Source organism: Oryctolagus cuniculus, chromosome 5 (assembly GCF_051225735.1).
Source record: "Oryctolagus cuniculus isolate XC-2025 breed Fujian yellow rabbit chromosome 5, ASM5122573v1, whole genome shotgun sequence".
NCBI classification, from domain to species: domain Eukaryota; kingdom Metazoa; phylum Chordata; class Mammalia; order Lagomorpha; family Leporidae; genus Oryctolagus; species Oryctolagus cuniculus.
This window is the reverse complement of record NC_142871.1, coordinates 102,336,686-102,358,122: the sequence shown is the minus strand read 5'-3', so window position 1 is coordinate 102,358,122 and position 21,437 is coordinate 102,336,686. Positions and strand designations below refer to the sequence as shown.

At 43.0% G+C, this 21,437-nt stretch overlaps 1 protein-coding gene across 3 annotated transcripts in view; it reads right to left on the bottom strand.

Annotated features, from left to right (window-relative positions):
• The window catches only part of COL9A1 (collagen type IX alpha 1 chain), a 102,337-nt gene that overhangs the window by 68,391 nt on the left and 12,509 nt on the right, over positions 1-21,437 (bottom strand). The window contains exons 6-11 of one of the 3 annotated variants that reach the window (XM_008263089.5): positions 8,987-9,070; positions 8,289-8,309; positions 6,965-7,039; positions 6,647-6,682; positions 6,488-6,550; positions 17-70 (exon numbers count right to left, since the gene is read on the bottom strand). In XM_008263089.5, the coding sequence (XP_008261311.2) occupies positions 17-70; positions 6,488-6,550; positions 6,647-6,682; positions 6,965-7,039; positions 8,289-8,309; positions 8,987-9,070 (333 nt within the window). Of the gene's footprint in view, positions 1-16; positions 71-6,487; positions 6,551-6,646; positions 6,683-6,964; positions 7,040-8,288; positions 8,310-8,373; positions 8,578-8,986; positions 9,071-21,437 lie in introns of those variants that run through there. The other 2 variants (XM_089333032.1, XM_089333034.1) reach the window with 2 other exon arrangements.

Genomic DNA, 21,437 nt, shown 5'->3' with positions numbered 1-21,437 from the left:
CTGTTAGCTAACTTACTTTTTGTCCCCTTGGTCCAACAGAGCCAGGAGATCCATCAGGTCCTGTTAAACCCTAAGAAAGAAAGATAGTGATATTAGAAGTAATATCTTTAGGCAAACCACTAGGTGAAAAATTTTCATCTCATTTATTAACTGCTGGATGCTTATGTCTTACTCGAAGCTAATGTTTAGCATGAGATTTGCTTGCTAGTTGTTTTCTGTTGCTAAATTTTGTATTACTAACTGCCCACTAAATGCATGGCTTACTGTGGTGTTTTAATGTCACTGCTTTGAAAAAATGCAATATAACAAATATAGCGTTCTGACAGTCAAGTCTGGTGAGTCTTGACTCTGCCATTTACATAAGTTTATGTACCTCCTTTATTTTACTATGAAATAAAAATACCAGGTGTCTCTCCAACTACATACAATCATGTCTTAATCATTAATATAATGTTTCCTTGATAGGAATGAAACACAAATAATCTCATTACTGCCTTATAACCACTAAAAGCCCTCTAGTCATCTTCTAGCAATGCAAATTGCTTATGGAACAATATCAACTCTTAAAGTTCAGATATTTGAAGGCATGCATGTTTTTACATTATCTTCCTTAGCAAAAATGTTTATATTTAAGTCTATATGTTCATGTGTGTCCTCTTGTTATGAACAATTTAAGCCAATTATGAAATGCATTTAAAATTATCATACCTAACACTAAAGCAGTTACTAAATAAATCTTTTAAACATCCCCTGTGTTTCTTCTAGTACTTATTTTGTTATCATCCTCAATATAGATATTAATACATGACAATATTACATACATGTACACCTGAACTTCCACAGTCGAACATGAACTTTCATTTTAAAAATTTGCTGACACTTTCAAATCTCGTCATTCTCAATATAATCTTGCAATTATATCTTCCCAAATATAAATGTTTATGTTTATGTCTGTGCATATACATATATGCACATGTATGCATAAATATCTGATAAAAATTATCAACATTTCTTAAAAGATGTGAATACTAATTAAGGGAATAATCTGTTGAGAATGTGGAAGTCTTTTTTTTTTTTTTTTGACAGGCAGAGTGGACAGTGAGAGAGAGAGACAGAGAGAAAGGTCTTCCTTTGCTTGATTCTATAGAATCAATCAAAGGAAGTAGAAAAAAATTTCAAAAATGTTAAATCACTGGAAAATTACCAAAATAAAAAAGCATTAAGCTGGGGCCAGCACTGCAGCATAGCAGGTAAAGCCACTGCCTGCGGTGCCAGCATCCCACATGGGTGCTGGTTTGAGTCTCAGCTGCTCCATTTCCAATCCAGCTCTCTGCTATGGCCTGGGAAAGCAGTGGAAGGTGGCTCAAGTCCTTGGGCCCCTGTACCCATGTGGGAGACCCAGAGAATCTCCTGGCTTCGGATCAGCATGGCTCCGGCCGTTGCAGTCATTTGGGGAGTGAATTGCTGGATGGAAGACCTCTCTCTCTCTCTCTGTGCCTCTCCTTCTCTATAACTCTGACTTTCAAATAAATAAATCTTAAAGAAAAACATTAAGCACACGTAAAAGAACTTTTGACAGTCTGTTTGAATTTCCAGTTGCCCTAGACCAACTGCAGGACGACAGCAAGCCCCAGCATGATTAGCTGTTGAGTACCACCGGAAGCACAAATAGCACATAAATTTTACAAAACTCATTGCATATTTAACTAATGGATCCCTAACTCCCACTTAACACATATACCCTCTAAAACCAATCCTGGTCAATTTTCATGCACATGACCATCTCACCTTCTTCAATCTTGTACCTGGAATAACTGGCAAGATTTGAGAATACTATCTGCTATATATGCTCAAATTTCAGCTGCAATACCGTAAGGCAGAACCCAGTAAACGGCTGCACATCCTGTTTGAGACACTTTTTTTAAGTATCTGCCATAAGATAAAGATAAATTCCATCTCTCGCAGGGAAATTCTTTGCATAAAATTGAACATGGATTCTGGTGTCAGGTATTACAACAAAGTCTAGTGTGAAATAGCTATATAGGAAAATGTAAGCTCCCTGAGTTCTTGCACATGGCCCCTAGCATCTTAGACACACTCAACACGTGAGTATCAAATTATTCAGCTTAGCCTTTTAGGTGGAAGGACATTACACCTATCACTCCACATTTTCTTTATTTTTGGCTCAACTACGGACTCTGCCACTTAGTAAATGGGCAGTCATAGGCAAGTGGCTTAACTACGCAGTGTTCTAGATGCTGTTCCCCATTCAAAAAGGGTATTACAAAACAAAAAACAATTCGATATTAACCTCAGCACTGTACTTCTTGGCCTTTTCACCTTTCTTTTAATGCCTCACCATTTGTACCTTAATTGACCTTTCAGAATAATTTCTTGACACACTATCCAACTCATAAAACAGCTTCTGGGGTTCATAATTGTATACATTTAAAGGATATCGTGCATGTAATATCTTGCCTGTAAAAAGTGTCATGGTTTAACTATAATTCCCATACTTAACCCTAATTCACCTCTGCCTATTTCAAGTGGACACTGTAAGAAAGAATAAGATACTGTTCCACAAGCTCTTTGAGCATGTCACAACAAATATGACCTACAAGAATGTCTCTAGGGGCCAGTGCTGTAGTGTAGCAGGTTAAGCCTCTGCCTACTATGCCATCATCCCAGACAGGCGCCAGTTTGAGACCCAGCTTCCCTACTTCAGATCCAGCTCCCAGCTAATGCACCTGGGAAAGCAGTGGAAGATGGCTCAACTGCTTGCACCCCCTGCACCCATAAGGGAGAACCAAAAGAAGCTCCAGGCTGCCGGCTTCAGCCTGGCCCAGCCCTGACCATTGCAGCCATTTGGGGAGTCAACTAGTGAATGGAAGATCTCTTTCTCTCTGCCTCTCTTACTTTGTAACTCTGCCTTATAACTAAAATATTTTTAAAAAATTAAAATAAAAAGGTATCTCTTGATATTATTGATAATAACACAGCTGGCCTTTGGGTGCAGGATTCTAACCAAGGTCTGACTTCTTGATTTTCATATGTTCATATGGGAAAAGAAGAATTAAATTCAACCTAAGAAAGCAAATACTGGGGCCAGTGCTGTTGTGTAGCAGGTTAAGCCACCACCTGCAGAGTTGGCATCCCACATGGGCACCGGTTTGAAACCCGGCTGCTCCACTTCCAATCTAGCTCTCTGCTATGGCCTGGGAAAGCAGTAGAAGATCGCCCAAGTCCTTGGGCCCCTGCACCTGCGCGGGAGACCTGGAAGAAGCTCCTGGCTTCGGATCGGCACAGTTCTAGCCATTGTGGCCAATTGGGAAGTGAACCAGAGGATGGAAGACTTGTCTCTGTGGTCTCTCTCTCTTTCTCTCTTTTTTTTCTCTCTCTCTCTCTGCCTCTCCTTCTCTGTGTAACTCTGACTTTCAAATAAATAAATCGATCTTCAAGAAAAAAAAAGGAGATACTTGGAATATATATGAGTCTCTCTAGATATATATATATCTAGATATATATATATATATACACACATCACATCTATACAATTTTCAAAACCCAATTCGTAATAAAACTCTAAGCCTTAGAAGAAAATAGTACTAGTGGTATAAACAATTGCCTTCATATGAACGTTTATGCAAAGTTCTATCCTGGGTGATACTGAAGCTGGCTGTGAACTTCATGCCACTGTTTGGCAGATAATATCCGTCCTCAGTGGCGATTTCCTGCCAGCATTCCAACAGTTCAGCAGCTAAGAGTCGACAAGCACAGCTGCTATGACTTTTTCACCTGTTCTGCTAACCCAGCCACTCAACACAGGAAAAGAAACTTCAAACTGTTCCTTTGAGAGTATCATTCAATTAAACCATTTTGTTAATATTATAAAAAATTTAGCTTTAAAATAAAACCAAGAAGTAAAGACAAAGGTTTAAGTTCCTATCACCACACTCAGATTCATTGCCAAGAAAGGACTGTAGAAGTTTTCCTATTGACTTAGCTCCCCAGTGGCCAGAGACAGAAAACCCTGATCTAGTCATTATGCTTCATTATTCTCAAAGCTGTTCATTCTCAATTTACGGTGAAAGTTTTTTTTTTTTTTTTAATGTCAAATCAACCTAAGAGTGGAGTAACAAAACTCCAATTCCAAAGTCTCTCCAAAAGTTTGATGACATAAAATACAGCAATTTTATAAATAATAAAATATTAACTATAAATTAATTTATTAACCATTTAATTCTTCATATCATTCTTGGTTGGGAACTTAGGTAGTAATAATCCACCGTCACTTTTCCTCTCTATTCTCCCCCAGTTCTTCATTAAGAACCTTACTGGGGCCAGCATTGTGGTACAGCAGGTTGGGCCACTGCCTGTGACACTGGCATCCCATACAGGTGCCAGTTCGCACCCCAGCTTCTCCACTTCTGATCCAGCTCCCTGTTGGTAGCCTAGGAAGGGAGCGAGGATGGCACAAGTGCTTGTTGGACCCTGCACCCAGGATGAAGCTCATGGCTTTGGCCCGGCCCAGCCTGGGCTATTATGGCCATTTAGGGAGTAAGTCAACAGATAGGAAGTACCTCTCTATGTCTCCTTCTCTTCAATGCTGCATTCAAATAAATAAATCTTTAAAAGAAAAATATTTTTTAAAAAAAATCATGTTGCATCTGTATAAGGCAAGCCTGAGGCGTATAAAAAAATTTAAAATTTTAAAAATTATGGATTTGTCATCTTAATCACTAAATAACTCTGCATCCCTGAAGAAACCATTTGTCCTCGTAGTTATTCGCTTCCCTTATCCATGGAAAATATTAGACAACTTACTTTCCACATTATTTTAGGGTTAAAGGAAATAACGTGACAGTGTTTGAATGAAAAGCTCTACACAAATGCAAATATTTTTTCCTTTAGAGCTAAGAAATGTCTAAAATATTGGCACATGCATGAGTCCTTGTTTTCTCCTTCCCTCTCTTTTTTGCTTTCCTTCTTTGACCCTAGAGGCTGACACAAGCCCTCATCATCCATTTTCCCTCGAGAACATTCTGGTGTCAAAGTTGAATGATCTACGAAGCCTTACTCTTCCACAACTTGTAATATTTGAAACCTGGCTTGTTTTTGTACTAAACAACTGCAAATATAGACAAAGAAAAAAATTACTTGAAAATGTTTTTTACGATTTACTTCTAAATATTCCAAAGTACTTTGTTTACCCAAAATTTCTGTCAAGGTGGGGAAATTACAGAGCAAAACCAGGGACTGTCCTTATGACATTATGGTATAAAGAAGAATTTGTTAGGCAAACTACAAAAACACTATTAATCTGAGAGACAGAAAAAGTATCTCTCTGCAATTATATTGCTGTTCAATACCAAAGCAAACTTCAGAGGCGGGTTTATGCTTCAATTGGCAAACAGAAAAAAGAAAAATGTTTAATTTAATCAGAAATTTTCTTTTCATCCAAAACAAAGGCTGGCTGAAGTTTCCAAAGAATATAGAAATAAATTCAACTTGTACTAGGCTATTCTATTTAGATATTTTTAGGACAGTGTGACATGATGCTCCAAAGAAGAGGTTGCTAGCCAACAGGTATCATTTCAATTTGTATTATCCAAATATTACTTTGGTTTTCAGTTTGTACTATCCAAGTATCAGTCCCCTGGTGCTAAATGAACTGCTATTTGACATACAGACCAAGTTCAAACTAGGGACTTTAAGATGGAAGGGTTGCTAAGTCCCAATCCTAGGGTTCAAGCAATCCTGGTCAGCTCAACGCTATCAGGGATGCCAACCAGAAAACCACTTTGCTAAGCTAATTTTGCATTTCCTCTTTGATGTGTGGTGAGCATTCTGGTGTCCCTGCACCATCCCTACATACCCCTATTCATTCCAAGACCTCTCCCCCATCAACACACATACCCCAAGCACATCTTTCTTTTTCATATTCCACAGGATTTAGGAGGGCTCTGTCCCTATGTCTGCATTCAGGTTCAGGCAAGGATGAAGACCATCTGCTAGGAGCCACAGCCGCAGGCTGTGCCCACATCCAGGCTGAGCCAGCAGGGCGCTCACTGTTAAGGCAGCAGCCAGTTCCCCACTGTTTCCAAGGAAAGGTAGCACTGCATGCTCTTTCCCCACCCCACCCCATCCCATGGAAGCTAAGAGGCACCTCCACCTTCCCACGCCCCTCTGCAGAAGCAGCTAGCTCCATGACCAGACAGTGGCACAAGGCCAAGTTCAGGGCAGGGCCAGAGTACTTGGCTTGCTCTGTCACTGTCTCTGTCTCTCTGCTGGTACTGCTGTTGTGTCTCTGTCTCTCTCTGTCACTATCTCTCTGCTTCTGTCTCCATCTCTAGCTACACTCCCCAGCCAAGGTCAGTCAGTCGCTTGGTATCTCTCTCTCTCTCTCTCTCTCACACACACACCCCACACCCCACACCCCACACACCCACTGCCAGCCAGCTCTTCACAGCCCTCCCCACCTACTCACATCGGCACCAGGCGTGCCGGGCTTGCCTGGAGCTCCTGGCTTTCCTGGTTCTCCAACTGGACCCTGAGCAAGGAGAGGAAAAGGTGCAAAGTTGAGACCCTTAGGACACGGGTGGCTGCAAAGGAAAGAAGTGGGGCATGACTGTGCCAATCTACTCACCGGGGGGCCCGGGGGACCCTTGGGACCTCTGTCACCCTGGAAGGGGAGAAGAGAAGGCAGTGGTGAGGGGGAGAAACTGGAACAACCCCACACGTGCAACAGGGGGTGAAAGGCAGATTGGGATTGGGAAAAACGGGAACACGACTACCTCCCCTCTTGGAAAATCCCCTGGCTCCTGGGATCCAACGCCACCCCAACCCGTGCAGGGGTGCGGGAGAATGGAGGGCACCTGACCCTCTAAAGACTCAAGGAAGCCTCCTGGCAAAGGGCTGGAAAGGGCTGGGATGCAGAACCCAGGGCCTGGAAACAGGAACTTACGTCGATGCCATCGATGCCAGGAACTCCAGGGGGCCCCGGAGGCCCAGGAGGCCCCTGCTCACCTGGGGGACCTCGCTGTCAAAAACAGTACACGGGTTAGTGGAGCACGGGGATGGAGCCCCTCTCTGTGGAGGTCGAGTTTTTAAAACCCAATAGTTAAAAGATAGGATAAAATAAATGAGTTTCAAACGCCAAAGCCGGTGCGGTCTCTGTCTCATTCCCAAGGAGGTAAACGGTGGAGTTCTCGCCTAGACTCACTCAGTGCGTCCACCCGAGGGGGCGCTGTAGAGGAGGGTGGGCCTGGAAGGGATTCCGTTAGCTACTTCCATGTAATCAGTAAGTGCAGGTCGGGGTCTGGGCTAGAACAGAGTTGCCAAGAGAAGCCCCAGGCCAGACAGATGACAGCAGGACATTGTCACTCTCTCTTTGTGAAACCCAGAGAGAGAGGCTGATCTCCTTTCCATTGTACCTGCAGGGCCGCTTTCTCAAAAGAAGGTCTCTTCGCCTGGCTTCCAAATGCCTCCAGATTTCAGACTGACCCTAAGGTATGACCCCTTTTATTGCTGGCAAACAGCTCCGTTTTGATGGCACTGGGAGGGGGAACCCTGGCATCTGACACAGGATGAACGGATTGCTTGGGCAAATTTCTCCCCCTGCTTCTGAATTTTAAAGAAGAAAGCCTCTTTCATCAAGGAGAACTGTGTTTTTCTGAACTCCAGTGACCAGACAGGTTTACAATAGGGTCTTTGTAGAGAAACCTCAAACCTGGGTTGGGCTTGTCTGCCCCCGTCTGGGGCTCTCCGGCGCGGGAGGGGGAAAGACGCCAGAGCCTTAGAGGAGCTGTTGTACTGGCGATGGGACCTAGGGTCGCTTGCGTCCACTCCGGAGCCATTGCACGCTAGCAGGACCTGGGGCTGGAGGCGCGAGAAAGGGCGCTTGCTGAATCCCCATCTGCTCCAAGCAAGGCCTGCTCCTGATCACTACCAGAATGGGGCCCGAAGAGGTGGAGGAGAAATGGAGACCAAAAACTTAAAACCTGCTCACCTTCGGTGCCTGACCCTACAGTGTTGAGGCTCCTGGCAGGCGATGGTCGGGAAGAGGGAGAAGGGAGGTGAAGGTGCTCTCTCCCGGACCCAGAGGTCACCTGGGGCCCCCGACTAGACTCAGAGGGCGCTCACCACAGGTGCCGCTCAAGGCAGAAGGGAGCCCGGGGGCAAGGGCCCTGGGGACACTCCACGCCTCCAGCAAGGCAACCCCATCACAGCACCCCCAACTTTCCTGTTGTGCGCTTGAAAAATGCAAACATTTCTCGCCCCTAGCTTACCTCTTCAGTGGTCTGGCTGGGCTGGAGAAGAAAAGATGGGGATAGAGTGAGAAGGCACCCACCTGTACCCTCGCACACAACTTACTTGCGCTGCGCACAAGCAGAGCCCTGAGAGCAGCAGCTGCAGCCCGAGGGCCCCGTGGCCGCGAGCCGTCCAGGCCATGCTCGCAGCCCTCTGCTATTGCCCCACCTGGCTCTGCAACCTGCGAGCCCGGACCGCCACTCGCATCCGTGGCGCTTTGCCCCCGGAAAATAATGCGTCCCCAGGAGTAGCGGTTGTAAAGATGCTGGGGCAGTGTGTTCCAGCCCTTTATGAATGGCCCTGGAGAGGGTCCTGGGGATTGGAGGAGAGCTAGCAGGGCAGCAAGGACGGATAGAATGACAACAGTCCCCTTAACCCTTTCCCTGCGGCTACACAGCCAGACCTGAGTGTGCGGCTCTCTCCCTGCAGGCCACCAGCTCAGCCTGTGGCTGACCTCGGAGCCTCCCAGGTGGCCTGTCACCTCTGGACAGTGAACATGCAGTGTTTGGGAGCACCAGACACTACAGGGGGCTTTGACACAGCCACCCCTGCTTTGAGCAAGACTTGTAGTTGTTTGGTCCATGCACAGACTCTTTAAAGAAAGTAAGGGGGGGAGGCGAGGGCGGGATTGGTGAGCGGGGGTGAAACTGCTTTAGCAGGTGGGCAAGAGTCTCACCGTTATTCTCACTGGCAGCTCATGGCAAGTTTCTCTCCTGGGCCGCAGGGGGTCACAATGAATCAGCATCCACTGAAGTTCAAACTGGAAAAAAGCAGCCGCCGATTAATATTGCTTTGGAAGACAGAGCACGTTTTTTAAGAGAGAGATGTGTGCAAGTGTAGTCTCATCATTAAGTGTCGGGACCCTAACTTAAATGTGTTAAACTCAGCAGGACTACCACTCTTGTTCTCCTTGAATACAAATGCTCTAAGACTGGAAGGCCTTCCCAAGTTTCTCCAATCATGGAATGTATTTGTCTTGATCTCCAATTTACTCCAGCATGACCCTCGCCAGGAATCAGATCACTAGCTTATTTCTGTTCCCATCACAAACTCAAGAGGTAGAGTCTAGTAAAATGAGGTTGGGAGAGCAAAAGGAACTGTGTAAGTCACGAGCCAGGACATGTCAGTCTGGATTGGAACTCAGGCCTATTGTACTTCACAAGAAATACATGCTCTCAGATTTTAGACAGGAACGTGGAGACAGAGATAGCAAAGAGGTGACAGGAGGACAAGAAAGAAAGAAAATCCAAGTGCCATCTCTGCAGCACAGAAGGTTGAGCCTCTGTCTGCAATGCTGGTGTTCCACATGGGTGCCAGTTCCAGTCTTGGCTGTTCCAGCTCCCTGCTAATATACCTGGGAACGCAGCTAGCATGGCTCAAGTCCTTGGGACTCTGCACCCACATGGGAGAACTGGATGAAGCTTCTGGCTTCAGCCTAACCCAGCCCCAGCCATTGCAGTGGTTTGAAAAGCAAAGCAGTGAATAGAAGGTATCTCCTTCCCCCACTCCCTCTCCATCTCCCTCTTCCTCTTCCTCTTCCTCCCACCCCGTATCTCTGCTTTTCAAATAAGTAAATAAGTACTTTAAAAAAAAAGAAAATCCAGGTCTGGAGGAAAATTTGTATATAAGACATACTCCATAAAGTGATTGCAGATAACAACATGGATGCAATTGTAAACCATTATACTTAGTGAGATAAGCCAGTCTCAAAAAGATACCATATGTTTCCCCTGACCTGTGGTAACTAATAGAGTACCTAAAAGGTAATCTATAGGAGTGAAATTGAGATTTTGAGATTCAATGTTTGTTTATAGCACTTGTTCTGACTGTTGAGGAACAGTGTTTTTTCTTCACACTTTTTGTTGAACTCTTTACTTAGTGTAGGATTAATCTTTTAAGTATAAAGTTAACTGAAAAGAGACCTTTGTAAAAGTTAAGAATGGGAACAGGAGAGGGACGAGGAAGAAGGGTGGGAGTGTAGGGAGGAGAGGGGGTAGGGTGGAAAGCATCACTGTGTTCTTGAATCCATTTATAGGACATACATGAAATTTGTATACCTTAAATTTGTTTAAAGAAAGGGAAAAAAAGAATTCAAGAAAAAAATGATGAAGTCTGAAAGTGAAGGGAGTGAAAAAGAGATCTAAGATTTTGAAGAAAATTATTAAAATATATTGATTTTGCATAATCTTACTCATTGGTTGAAGAAATACAAATTTCTAGACACTTTAAATCTAAAGTGCCCTGACAACTTCTAACATGTTAAGCAAGTGTTAAGGAAGGAAGAGGAGGGTAACAGGAAAGAAACAGAGAAAAGGAGTCATTGCCAAGTCTCAATCTGAAAAGAGCCTCAGGTGACAAGGAAAAAAAAAGTCATATCCCACAGGAAGCCTGCAGCCATCTGTCATGCTGGCCCCTCTTAAGTGGGGAGGTTTCTTGCTAGGCATTTCAAATTGGATCCCTGCTCTTGGTCAGTAGCTCTAGTGGCATCATGCCAATGCCTGGTTACTGTCCAAGGCCCATGTCCAAACATTATCTCTTTTCTTTCATCCAATAGTGATTTCCATTCCACTACACCTGCCAAATGGATGCTAGACCTGCTGGACCTAGAATGAAGTTAGATATATTTCTTCCACTGCAGCAGAAATACCCAAAGTTGAAATGATCAGATGGAAGACTAAAATTAGAGGCAGTGAAAGGTGAAGTCCTTCCCTTCTACCCATAAAGGAAGAGAAAGATAAGTAAAAGGAAGCTTTCCACTTTATAAAGAGGTAATGAAAGTGTTACGCTTTCATATCCCTGCAGAGGCACCCCTCGCCACAGGATTCTGACTGTCCTGAAGTTTTCTTCATGCTCTATGATTCTTGTCTCAACCCTACCATCCCTTTTCTACTGATAATGTGACCATCTGGGTTAATGAGTTAAATGGGGTAAAAGAAAAGTGAGCAGCTAAATCAAGATTCATTTTAGGTGGAAACTTATCTGTAAATTACACGAGAATTCTGCCCATCTGTGCATCCATGGTGTGACTTATTTAACAGCAATATACTAACTCTCTGCAGAAGAACTATTCCCCAACTACAGATACCTTGGAGTTAAGGAAATCAAGTGACCTTCTTTACTTGAGAGGAATCTTGTTTGTGTTTTGTTCTAAACTACAGTTAAAATCTGAAAAGGAAAAAGAAAGCTAGAATGGAATGAACTTTTCCTTCCTATTAAATACCTGGCATTTGAGGCAGTTTCCAGATGGGTAAAGTGGGACAGAGAGATTAGTTTATTTGCCACAGTTCACATAGCTAGAAAATGATGGAGCTGGCAGTCCAAACTTCCTTGACATTAAATCAAGGGTTTTTTACTACTACCCCCATTCAGTCTCCCTGAAGAATAACTACTGTCTCCACAATGAACCTTGTTTTCTAAACAGGTAACCAAGACATTTGGTGATAGTGTTCGTATTTAAGATGAATAAAAAAGAAGAAAGATTTAGATTTCCAACATCTATTAGAAGACATCCACATTAAACTCAGAAACTTTCATAAGAATTCAGACCTTTCCTCATTTTTCTGCTTGTTATAGAAATACATCCAGAAGGAAAATTACTAGCATTCCTCTAAAAATTGACAGTTATGCCTATATGCAGTTATTTTCATGTGTATAACAAAGTATCACACAGGAAAGAGAATCATAGTTCTATTCATTCAGTGACTGGTTAAGAACTTTGCCAGATGAAAAAAATGATCTCTCTCCTCTTCCCCATTTCTCAAAACAAAAAAAATCACTCGCATAATTTTATTCACTAAGTCCTTTGTGATTGGTAACTCAAACTAGAAAGGCATTGTATCTCTGAGCTCTTCATTTTCAAAAATAATTCATACCTTAATCACCTCGTGAAATTTTAATTTCATGGCTAACCAGGAAATCTATATCCTCTGTTTAAAAAGTTCATTGAGGTTACTGATTGCAAATGTTAAATAATTCATTAAGCTGTTTTCTCAAAAAGATAATTTTCTCTGGATAAATTGGTACACCTGTTCAAAAAGGAGAGCTGCAGTTGTGGCACAGGATAATGGAGCAATGAAATGTAATTCAGCTGTGAATACAGGCTGGGTTGTTCACAGGGCCACATAGATCAAGGGTTTCTGAACACATCTGTGCATCCACATAAACACCACCTACGCACTAATAATCATCTATACAGCAACCATTTTTGGCATGCAATATGAAATCCAATTTGCCTGCTAATTATTTTGAAGGAATATTGGCAGAGTGCCTTGGTAAAAGTCACTTTCATTATATATCTAAAATTCTGATTTCCACATGTTTCTCATTTTTAGACCTAGAATCATGCTTCTCTTTGAATATTCATTGACAAAAGATGAGGCAACAATTTTAATTTAGTCCTTCAGTCAATATTTTTAAACTTAATTATCTATTTAAAAGGCAGAGAGAGAGAGAGTGCTAGTGAGCAAGCAAATGAGCTTCCATCTGCAGGTTCACTCCCAAATATCCAAAATATCCAAAGCTGAGCCAGGCTAAAACTAGGAACCAGGAGCTCCATCCTGGTCTCCCATGTGGGTGGCAGGGGGCCACCTACTTGGTCCACCATGTGCTGCCTCCCAGGGTGCACATTAGTAGAAGCTGGATTACAGGCTGAGGTGCGACTCTGTCCCAGGCATTCTGATATGGAAGGCAGTTGTCCCAAGCAGTGACCAACCCACTAACCCACTGAGCAAAAACACCTACCCCAGTTAAAACTTCTGAACTCCCAGTATAAAGCAGGACTAAAGAAACATCCTAATTAAACCAAGGATATCCCTTCCCTACAGAAGTTTCTCATTTGTAAGAACTGAAAATACAAATAGAAAAATCAGTTTAATATACTAAGCAAAATACAAAATGCACTAGCAAAACTCCAGTCTTCTTGACTTAAATACTTCTCTATTTTCTCAAGGAAAACTAAGTGATGTAAGATGCCTCCCATCTGCCCAGATTTGTCATTATCCAATTTTTTTCTATTGAATACTACAGTATAATTACACTCTTGAATTACATATTTAAGCAAGTAATTGAGTTTAAATCTGTTTGTTTAAAAAAAAAAAGATTTGAAAGGCAGAGTTAGAGAAAGGGAGAGACAGAAACAGAATGTCCACTGGCTGGTTCACTTCCCAAATGACTACAACAGCCAGGGCTGGGTCAGGTCAAAGCCAGGGGCATCATCTGGGTCTCCCATGGGAGTGCTGGGGCCCAAGTATTTGGGCCATGCTCTACTGCTTTCCCAGGCACATCAGCAGAAAGCTGGACTGGAAGTGGAGCTGTCGGGAAACAAACCCACACCCATATGGGATGCCCATGTCGCAGGCAGTATTTTTACACAATACACCATAACACCAGCCTCCTCCATACACTTTTAATAGGGGTATTGATTTTCATTTATTTTGCTAAGTTTTCAAGAAAGATCAACAATTTTTAAGAATTGAGAAGAATGCAAGTAGTGAAGTATTTAAGCCCTCCATTAGAACTAAAAAACTAACCAGACAACCAAGAGAAACTTGGTAACAAGCTATGGAACTTGGCTCAATATCAAGGGCAATGGCACATGCCTTGATTTTTGCTAACTGAATTATGATTAATTGTATGAATATAAAACACCTAAAACCCAGCTCTCCAAAGGTTATCTTTTTTAAACAGGACAGATGTGTCATTAGGTTATTATCTTACTCAGTAGCAACAAAGATGTAAAGAACTACTTGCTCAGATCTCTTCCTTTCAGTTTTTGACAAAATGTTGGTTTCTACCATCAGGCAAGACCTCCTCCAAATGATGCTTCCTGGTTACTGAACAGGTAGGCTCAGAGCTGCCTCAATATCAGCAAATTATCTGTGTGGACAAGGTATTCAGGTACAGAATGCTAGAAATAGATAAACATGAGTAGGAAGTACTCCTCTGGGTCATACCAAAGCCTGAGGCAGAATGGTGCAAAGGACCTAGGGTTAGCAGATCTGAGATGTAATCACATCTTATTCAACATGCCTTCAGATAACACAGTCATGTTGTAGATCCTATGGAAGACACAAAAATGCCTAGCACGTACAGCAAGATGGTAAGACAAAAATATACTTTTGACAATATTATCACAGTTGATATGACAAACATTTTTGTGCAAAGTCATCAGTGAAGGAATTGTATCACACTTAAGAGGTGAGTGGGGCCCTGAAGAACAATATATTTCCATAGGCAGAGAAGGGGAGCATAAAGATTAGGGTTTTGGACTGCGGATGATGACAGTAAGACACAAGAATGAGGGAGCTGGTGATGTGATGTGATGTAGCAAATAAAAACTGTCACCTGCAATACCTGAATCCCATTTGGGCACAATCTTTGTGTCCTGGATGCTCCACTTCCAATCCAGCTCCTTTCCCATGACCGGGGAACAGCAGGAGAAGATGGCTCAAGTACTTAGGTCCCTGCCACCCAGGTGGGAGATCCAGATGAAGCTCCTGACTCCAGCCTGGCCCAGTGCTGGCTATTGTGGCCATCTGGGTAGTGAACCAGTAGGTGGAAGATCTGTCTCCCCTTCTCTCACTGCAGTTTGACTTTCAAATAATTAATAAGTCTTTAAATTAAAAAGCAAGAATGGAAGAGGTATGCAGAGAAGAGACCAGACTCACAGGAACAAAAGCAGGCATCACATTTTTTTTTTCCTCCTTGGATTCCTAAGCCAAGGAAGTTGAATGTTGTTTAGGGGATATTACTGGATTGTCATCAAATATTTTTCTGCAATGGGAAGAGATGGGGAAAGTTTAGACTCTGAAGGGCATTTCAAGGAGATTCATTTGGGCACATATGGCTGACCTCTAAGGCAGAGGAGGCCACTGTGATAAAGCACCAAGAAGTGTTTTCCTCTGAGCCACAGCGAGTCCTCCTGCCTTATCTGCCAACTAAAAAAAAAATCCTTGGGGTCCACACTGTGGCAGAGTAGGCTAAGCCACCACTTGTGATGCCTGCATCCCATTTGAGCACTGGTTCATGTCTCAGCTGCTCTTTTTCTGATCCAGCTCTCTGCTATGGCCTGGGATAGCAGTAGAAGATGGCCCAATTGATTGGGCCCCTGCGCCTGCATAGGAGACCCAGAAGAAGCTCCTGGCTCTGCATCAGCCCAGGTCTGGCCATTGTGGCCGTTTGGAGAGTGAACCAGCATATGGAAGACCTCTAACTCTACCCCTCAAATAAATAAGACCTTAAAAAAAATCCTCTCCCTCACATTAACCTTCAGCTCCCCGGCTATTTTATGTTCCCCTTTATGCAAAACTTAAGAGTGGTCTGTATTCATTGTTTCCAATTCTTCTCCTCCCCTTTTTCTCTCAAACCTTTTACCACTGAGTTTTGAATCTCCAAATGCCCATGGGTCTTTTCTCAAGGTCACCTTCATTGGTTTTTAAATCCAATGGGCAGCTCTTTGTCCTCATCTTATTTGATCTTTCCACAGTATTTGAATCTGTTCCTGAGACCATGTTCTTTGAAATGCTGCGTGCCCTTGACTTTCTGGCCCTCTCCTGCATCCCAGCCCCTGACCCACTTCCTCTCTTTGGATAGACTTTCTCACCTCAGCAACCCGTATGTGTTGGTTATTTCAGAACTCAGTACTAGCACTTTTCTATTACACTCATCTCTTGGTGATTTCATGTCCTTACATACCAGAAATGCATTGATAACCTCCAGAATTCTAGTCTCAGCTGGGACCATCACTTGGACTCCAGAGCATATAGCTCTCTACTCGGCATCTTTACTTAGATGTCTAATAGTGATAAATGAACTTTAAAAGAAAGCCAAAGCATTAGTACAATTTCCCCACACCATCTCTATCCTCATTGTCTACTTCTCTCAGTCTCATTCCAGCCACACTGATTTCCCAGAAGTCTTCAAACAGCAGACAACACCCACATTAATCCCTTTTCATCAATGTTCCCTCTCACTGGAATCCTCCTCCCTCAGATACCCACAAATTCCCTCAACTCCTTCAGGCTTTTACTAAGATGTTTTCTTCTTCTCAATGAGGCCCTGTCTCCAGGCACTCCAATTTCTAGCTTCATTCCCCCACCCCTATAGCATTTATGACCACCAGGAATACGTTTATCTAATTATTCATTGTGTCTAACTTTCCTATCCAGGATGTAAGCTATACTGAAGCATTAACTTCTAATTTTTCCACCATTTTAAATAATCCCTCTATGGGTAGGCGTTTGGTCGAACAGTTAAACCTCCCATTGGGATGTATCGAAGTAGCTGCTTTCAAGTCCAGGTTCCTGACTCTAGAGTTGTGTTAATTCTGGCCCAGAGAAGCAGCAGTGACAGTTCAAGTGTTGGGTGCCTGCCATCAACCTAGGAAACCCAGGTTCCTAGCTTTATCCTGGTGCGGCTCCAGTCATTGCTGACATTTAGGGAGTGAACAAGTTAACGGAAGATTCCTAAGTATATATCATCTATCTCTTTGTCACCCCACCCTGCCTTTCAAATAGATAAATTCTAAAAAAAATATTTGTGTGGCATAGCAGTTAAAGCCATCACCTGCAACTCCAGCATCCCATATGGGCACCAGTTCAAGTCCTGGCTGCTCCACTTCCAATTCAGCTCCCTGCAAACACTCCTAGGAAACCGGCGGAAGATGTCCCAAGTGCTTGGGTACCTGCACCCATGTGGAAAACCCTGAGGAGGCTCCTGCCTCCTGGCTTCAGATCACCCCAGCTCCAGCAGTTGCAGGCATTAAGGGAGTGAGTTCTAGCTCACTTACTCTCTCTCTTCCTGTAACTATGCCTCTCAAATAAAGTATTTTCTATGGTTATACAATTTCTTAGTATTAGTTTAATACCTTGGGGGGAAACCATTAGTAAAAGTTATACCTTTTAAACCTAGCAGACAATAGATTAGTTATCATGCATGGTAGAAATACATTTCTTAAATCACTAAAAACATTCCTATAATGTTTCTCAAGTATCTGGAATAATAGTATCACAACCTCATAACTTATTTTTCCTATATTATCACTCATGGAACTTTCATTGTTTTAACACTTTGAGGCTAGTTTGATTCCGTTCTCTAGAGTAAAGGACAGTTAACTTTTCCATGAACAATTTTGCCAGTTTCCACATTTTCTCTGAATCGAATGAAAATAAGCTGAGCCCGTTTGAAATATACCTCTGAAAGCATTAACTCTGATTAGTCGTGTTCCATGTTGGTCTTGACATATCATAGGTTAAGAGAAAACGAGTTGAACTATTTATTTGCAAAGCAATATAAACTTTTATCCACCCCCTCAACCAAGCTCAAACTGCTAGTGCACATCCCTGAAAAGGGAGAAAGGTTAACTTTGTTTTCTAATAGAGCTGTACCAAATAACTCTCCTAGGCAATCATGCTGACAACAAACAATAAAGAATCTGTCATAAAATAACATGTTTTTATGGTATGCTGCCAGCAAGCCAAGCTTTGCAGTGGGATAAATGGCACCATCCTAAAATAGAGGAACAAAGAAGAATGGGAAATTTGGGATTTATTGCTTTAAAAATCAAACTTACAATGTATTACAGCAGTACATTGGGAAAAAATATAAAATGCTCTGAGCCCACTAAATAACCATGAATGATGAGGAGCTTTTTGAGTTGCAGTCCGACAAGCAGCTATATCACAAGCCTTATGAAAACCTCTTGAAATTAGCTTCCTTTTTCAATTTAGAAAAGAGAGGGACAAAAAAATTGGATAAACAGGGGAAAGTCAAACAACTATGCTATAAGTAAGTGTTTTAGCATTAGTGATCCATCAAATGTTGTTTTTAATTGCTTTTTTTTTAAATCATGCAGTTCCTAGGGCTACCTTTTTACACCTTCAGAAGGTACTTTTGCTTTTGATGATTTACTGAAGAACACCAAGAGTTAGCCTTTTAAATGTATTCAATTTTGGGGCCAGCACTGTGGCTCAGTGGGTTAATGCCCTGGCCTAAAGCGCCAGCATCCCATATGGACATCGGTTCAAGACCTGGCTGCTCCACTTCCAATCCAGCTCTCTGCTATGGCCTGGGAAAGCAGTAGATGACGACCTAAGTCCTTGGGTCCCTGCACCCATGTGGGAGACCCGGAAGAAGCTCCTGGTTCCTGGCTCCAGATCGGTGCATCTCCAGCCATTGCAGCCAACTGGGGAGTGAACAAGTGGATGGAAGATCTCACCCCTCCTCCCCTCCCCTCCTCCTCCTCTGTACCTTCTCCCCATTTCCCCCCTCCCCCTCTCCTTCTCTCTGTAACTCTTTCAAAAAAATAAAATAATTATTTTTAAAAATATTCAATTAATGTAGTATGTGAAAGATTAGGATAAATACAATTGCATAAAGAAAAATTGACAAATAGACTATTCCTTAACCTTTGTACTATTTTTCATGTTTTCTCACTTGTATTTGTTTTATCTAAAAGATAGAGAGGGAGAGATAGAGACACAGAGAGATGGTCCACCCATTGATTCACTCCCCAAATGCTCCCAAGAGCCAGGGCTGGACCAGGCAGAAACCAGAAGTCAGGAACTGAGTCCAGGTTTCCCATATGTGTGACAGGGATCAAAGCATTTAAATCAGAACCTGCGGGCCAGAGCTGTGGTGTAGTGGGTAAAGCCGCTGCCTGCAGTGCCAGCATCCCATATGGGTACTGGTTCGAGTCCCATTGCTCCACTTCTAATGCAGCTCTCTGCTATGGCCTGGGAAAGCAGTAGAACATGGCCCAAGTCCTTGGGCCCCTGCACTCATGTGGGAGACCTGGAAGAAGCTCCTGGCTCCTGGCTTTGGATTGGCGCAGCTCGGCCATTGCAACCAGTTGGGGAGTGAACAATCAGATGGAAGACCTCTCTCTCTGTCTGCCTCTCCTTCTCTCTGTGTAACTCTGACTTTCAAATAAATAAATCTTAAAAAAAAAATCAGAACCTCCTGCCTTCCAGTGTGGTTTTTTGTTGTTTGTTTTGTTTGCTTTTTTGTTTTTATTTTTTTAAAGCAAGAAGCCAGAGTCAGACATGGAGCCAGGATTTGAACTCAGGGACTTTGATATGGGATGCTGGCATCCCAAGTGACAATGTAACCTCCACACCAAATGCCCACACCGCAATTTCATTTTAATTGACATTTCTTACACAGTAACAGGTGAAAAACTGCAGTTTCCAAATTAAGAGAACTGTGACCTACCTGAATGTGCATGTCACTACTCTCCACTAAGACCTCTAGGGCCAGGAAATCATCACTGCTTTTAAGTAATTGTCAACAGTTTCAGATTTCAGCCAAATTTGTGAGGTGACCAAGATTATAGGCTATGAAAGTCAAAACTAGATCCTAGGCACAAGGTGTGGACACTTGGACTCATGGACTTGTTTGTGTATTTGACTACCTTTAGTCTGGAAAAGTGAGAAAGAGTTCAAGCAATTAGCCTACAGTAAAAATGCCAGTTAAGTCGCCCATGTTCCATATTAACATTGCTTGGATTCAATTCCTGGCTCCAGCTTCCAATTCCACCTTCCTACCAACGCAGACCCTAGGAAATAGCAGGTAATGACTCAAACACGTGGGTCCCTGTCATCCACATGGCAGACCTGAATCAAGTTTCTGGCTCCTGGCTTCAGCCCTGACCAAACATAGTGAGCATTTGAGGAAGTGAATCAGCTAATGGGCGTTCTGTCTTTGCACTTTTTTTTTTTTAAAGATTTATTTGAGGGTACGGCACTGTGGTATAGCAAGTAAAGCTGCTGCCTGCAGTGCAGGCATCCCATATGGGCGTTGGTTCGAGTCCTGGCTGCTCCTCTTCTGATCCAGCTCTCTGCTATGGTCTGGGAAAGCAGAAGATGGAGCAAGCACTTGGGCCCCTGCACCTGCATGGGAGACCTGGAGGAAGCTCCTCACTCTTGGCTCTGGACCAGCATAGTTCTGGCCATTGTGGCCAACTGGGAAGTGAATCAGCACATGGAAGACCTCTCTCTCTCTCTCTCTCTCTCTCTCTCTCTGCATAACAAATTTTCAAATAAGTAAATCTTTAAAAAAGAAAAGATTTGAGAGGTAGGGTTACAGAGAGAGGGAGAGACAACAAGAAAGGTCTTCCATCCACTGGTTCACTTCCCAAATGGCTGCAACGGCAGGAGCTGGGCCAATCAGAAGCCAGGAGCTTCTTCCAGGTCTCCTACACAGGTTAAGGAGCCCAAGCACTTGGGCCATCTTCTGCTGCTTTCCCAGGCCATAGCATCATAGCAGAGAGCTGGATAAGAAGGGGAGCAGCCAGGACAGGAACCAGCGCCCATGTGGGATGCCGGGGGGCCACAGGCAGAGGCTTAGCCTACTATACCACAGCACCAGCCTCTCTTTGGCTGGCACTCGCTCGCTCTCTACTAAAGAGTTTTCAAAAAAGAAATTGTCATTTAAAAAGAGAAAAGTGTAGAGCACCATGGAAAGACAAAGCATGAAAAGAATTGGATTGCAGGGACTTCAAAAAGTTCATGGAAAGTAAAAATAAAAGGTAAGTTAATTTTGGTGCAAAAGTATTTTCAAATCCATGCAGCTTTCTCATAATGTGCATCTTCCCTGAACTTTCTGAAGATCCCTCACACCCATGGGAATTTGCAAAGCAGACACCTCTGCCTGGAACACCAGGCCTTGTCTTCTGGATAACTTGCACCTACCCAGCATTCCTCTCAGACAGCACCTTCTACATGAAACATCCTTGACCTCCACTCCCATGCTGCCTTGCCCTGAGAAAGGAGCCTTTCTAGGTACCTCTCTGACACTCAGCATTTTTCAGTTATGGTCCTTATCATGCTATATTGTGACTGTTTACTGAAGTCCTCATTTTCAGTAGACAGAAGACCAAGTCATAGATTTATCTGCCTTTGTATACCTAGTATACAGGCACACAATGAGAGTATGCTAAATGAAAAACAAGTAGGATTACAGACTAAGTTTACACTGGACAATTTTTCATAACACTAATTTGTACTGTAAAACAGATCCTGAAAAATCTAAGCAAATCCAAATGCCTTACAAAGTAAGAATATTGAGATGCTTATAAGGAAAGATACATAATGACATTCATTTTTCTTTTCCTTAAAGGAAAGCTAGTTAGC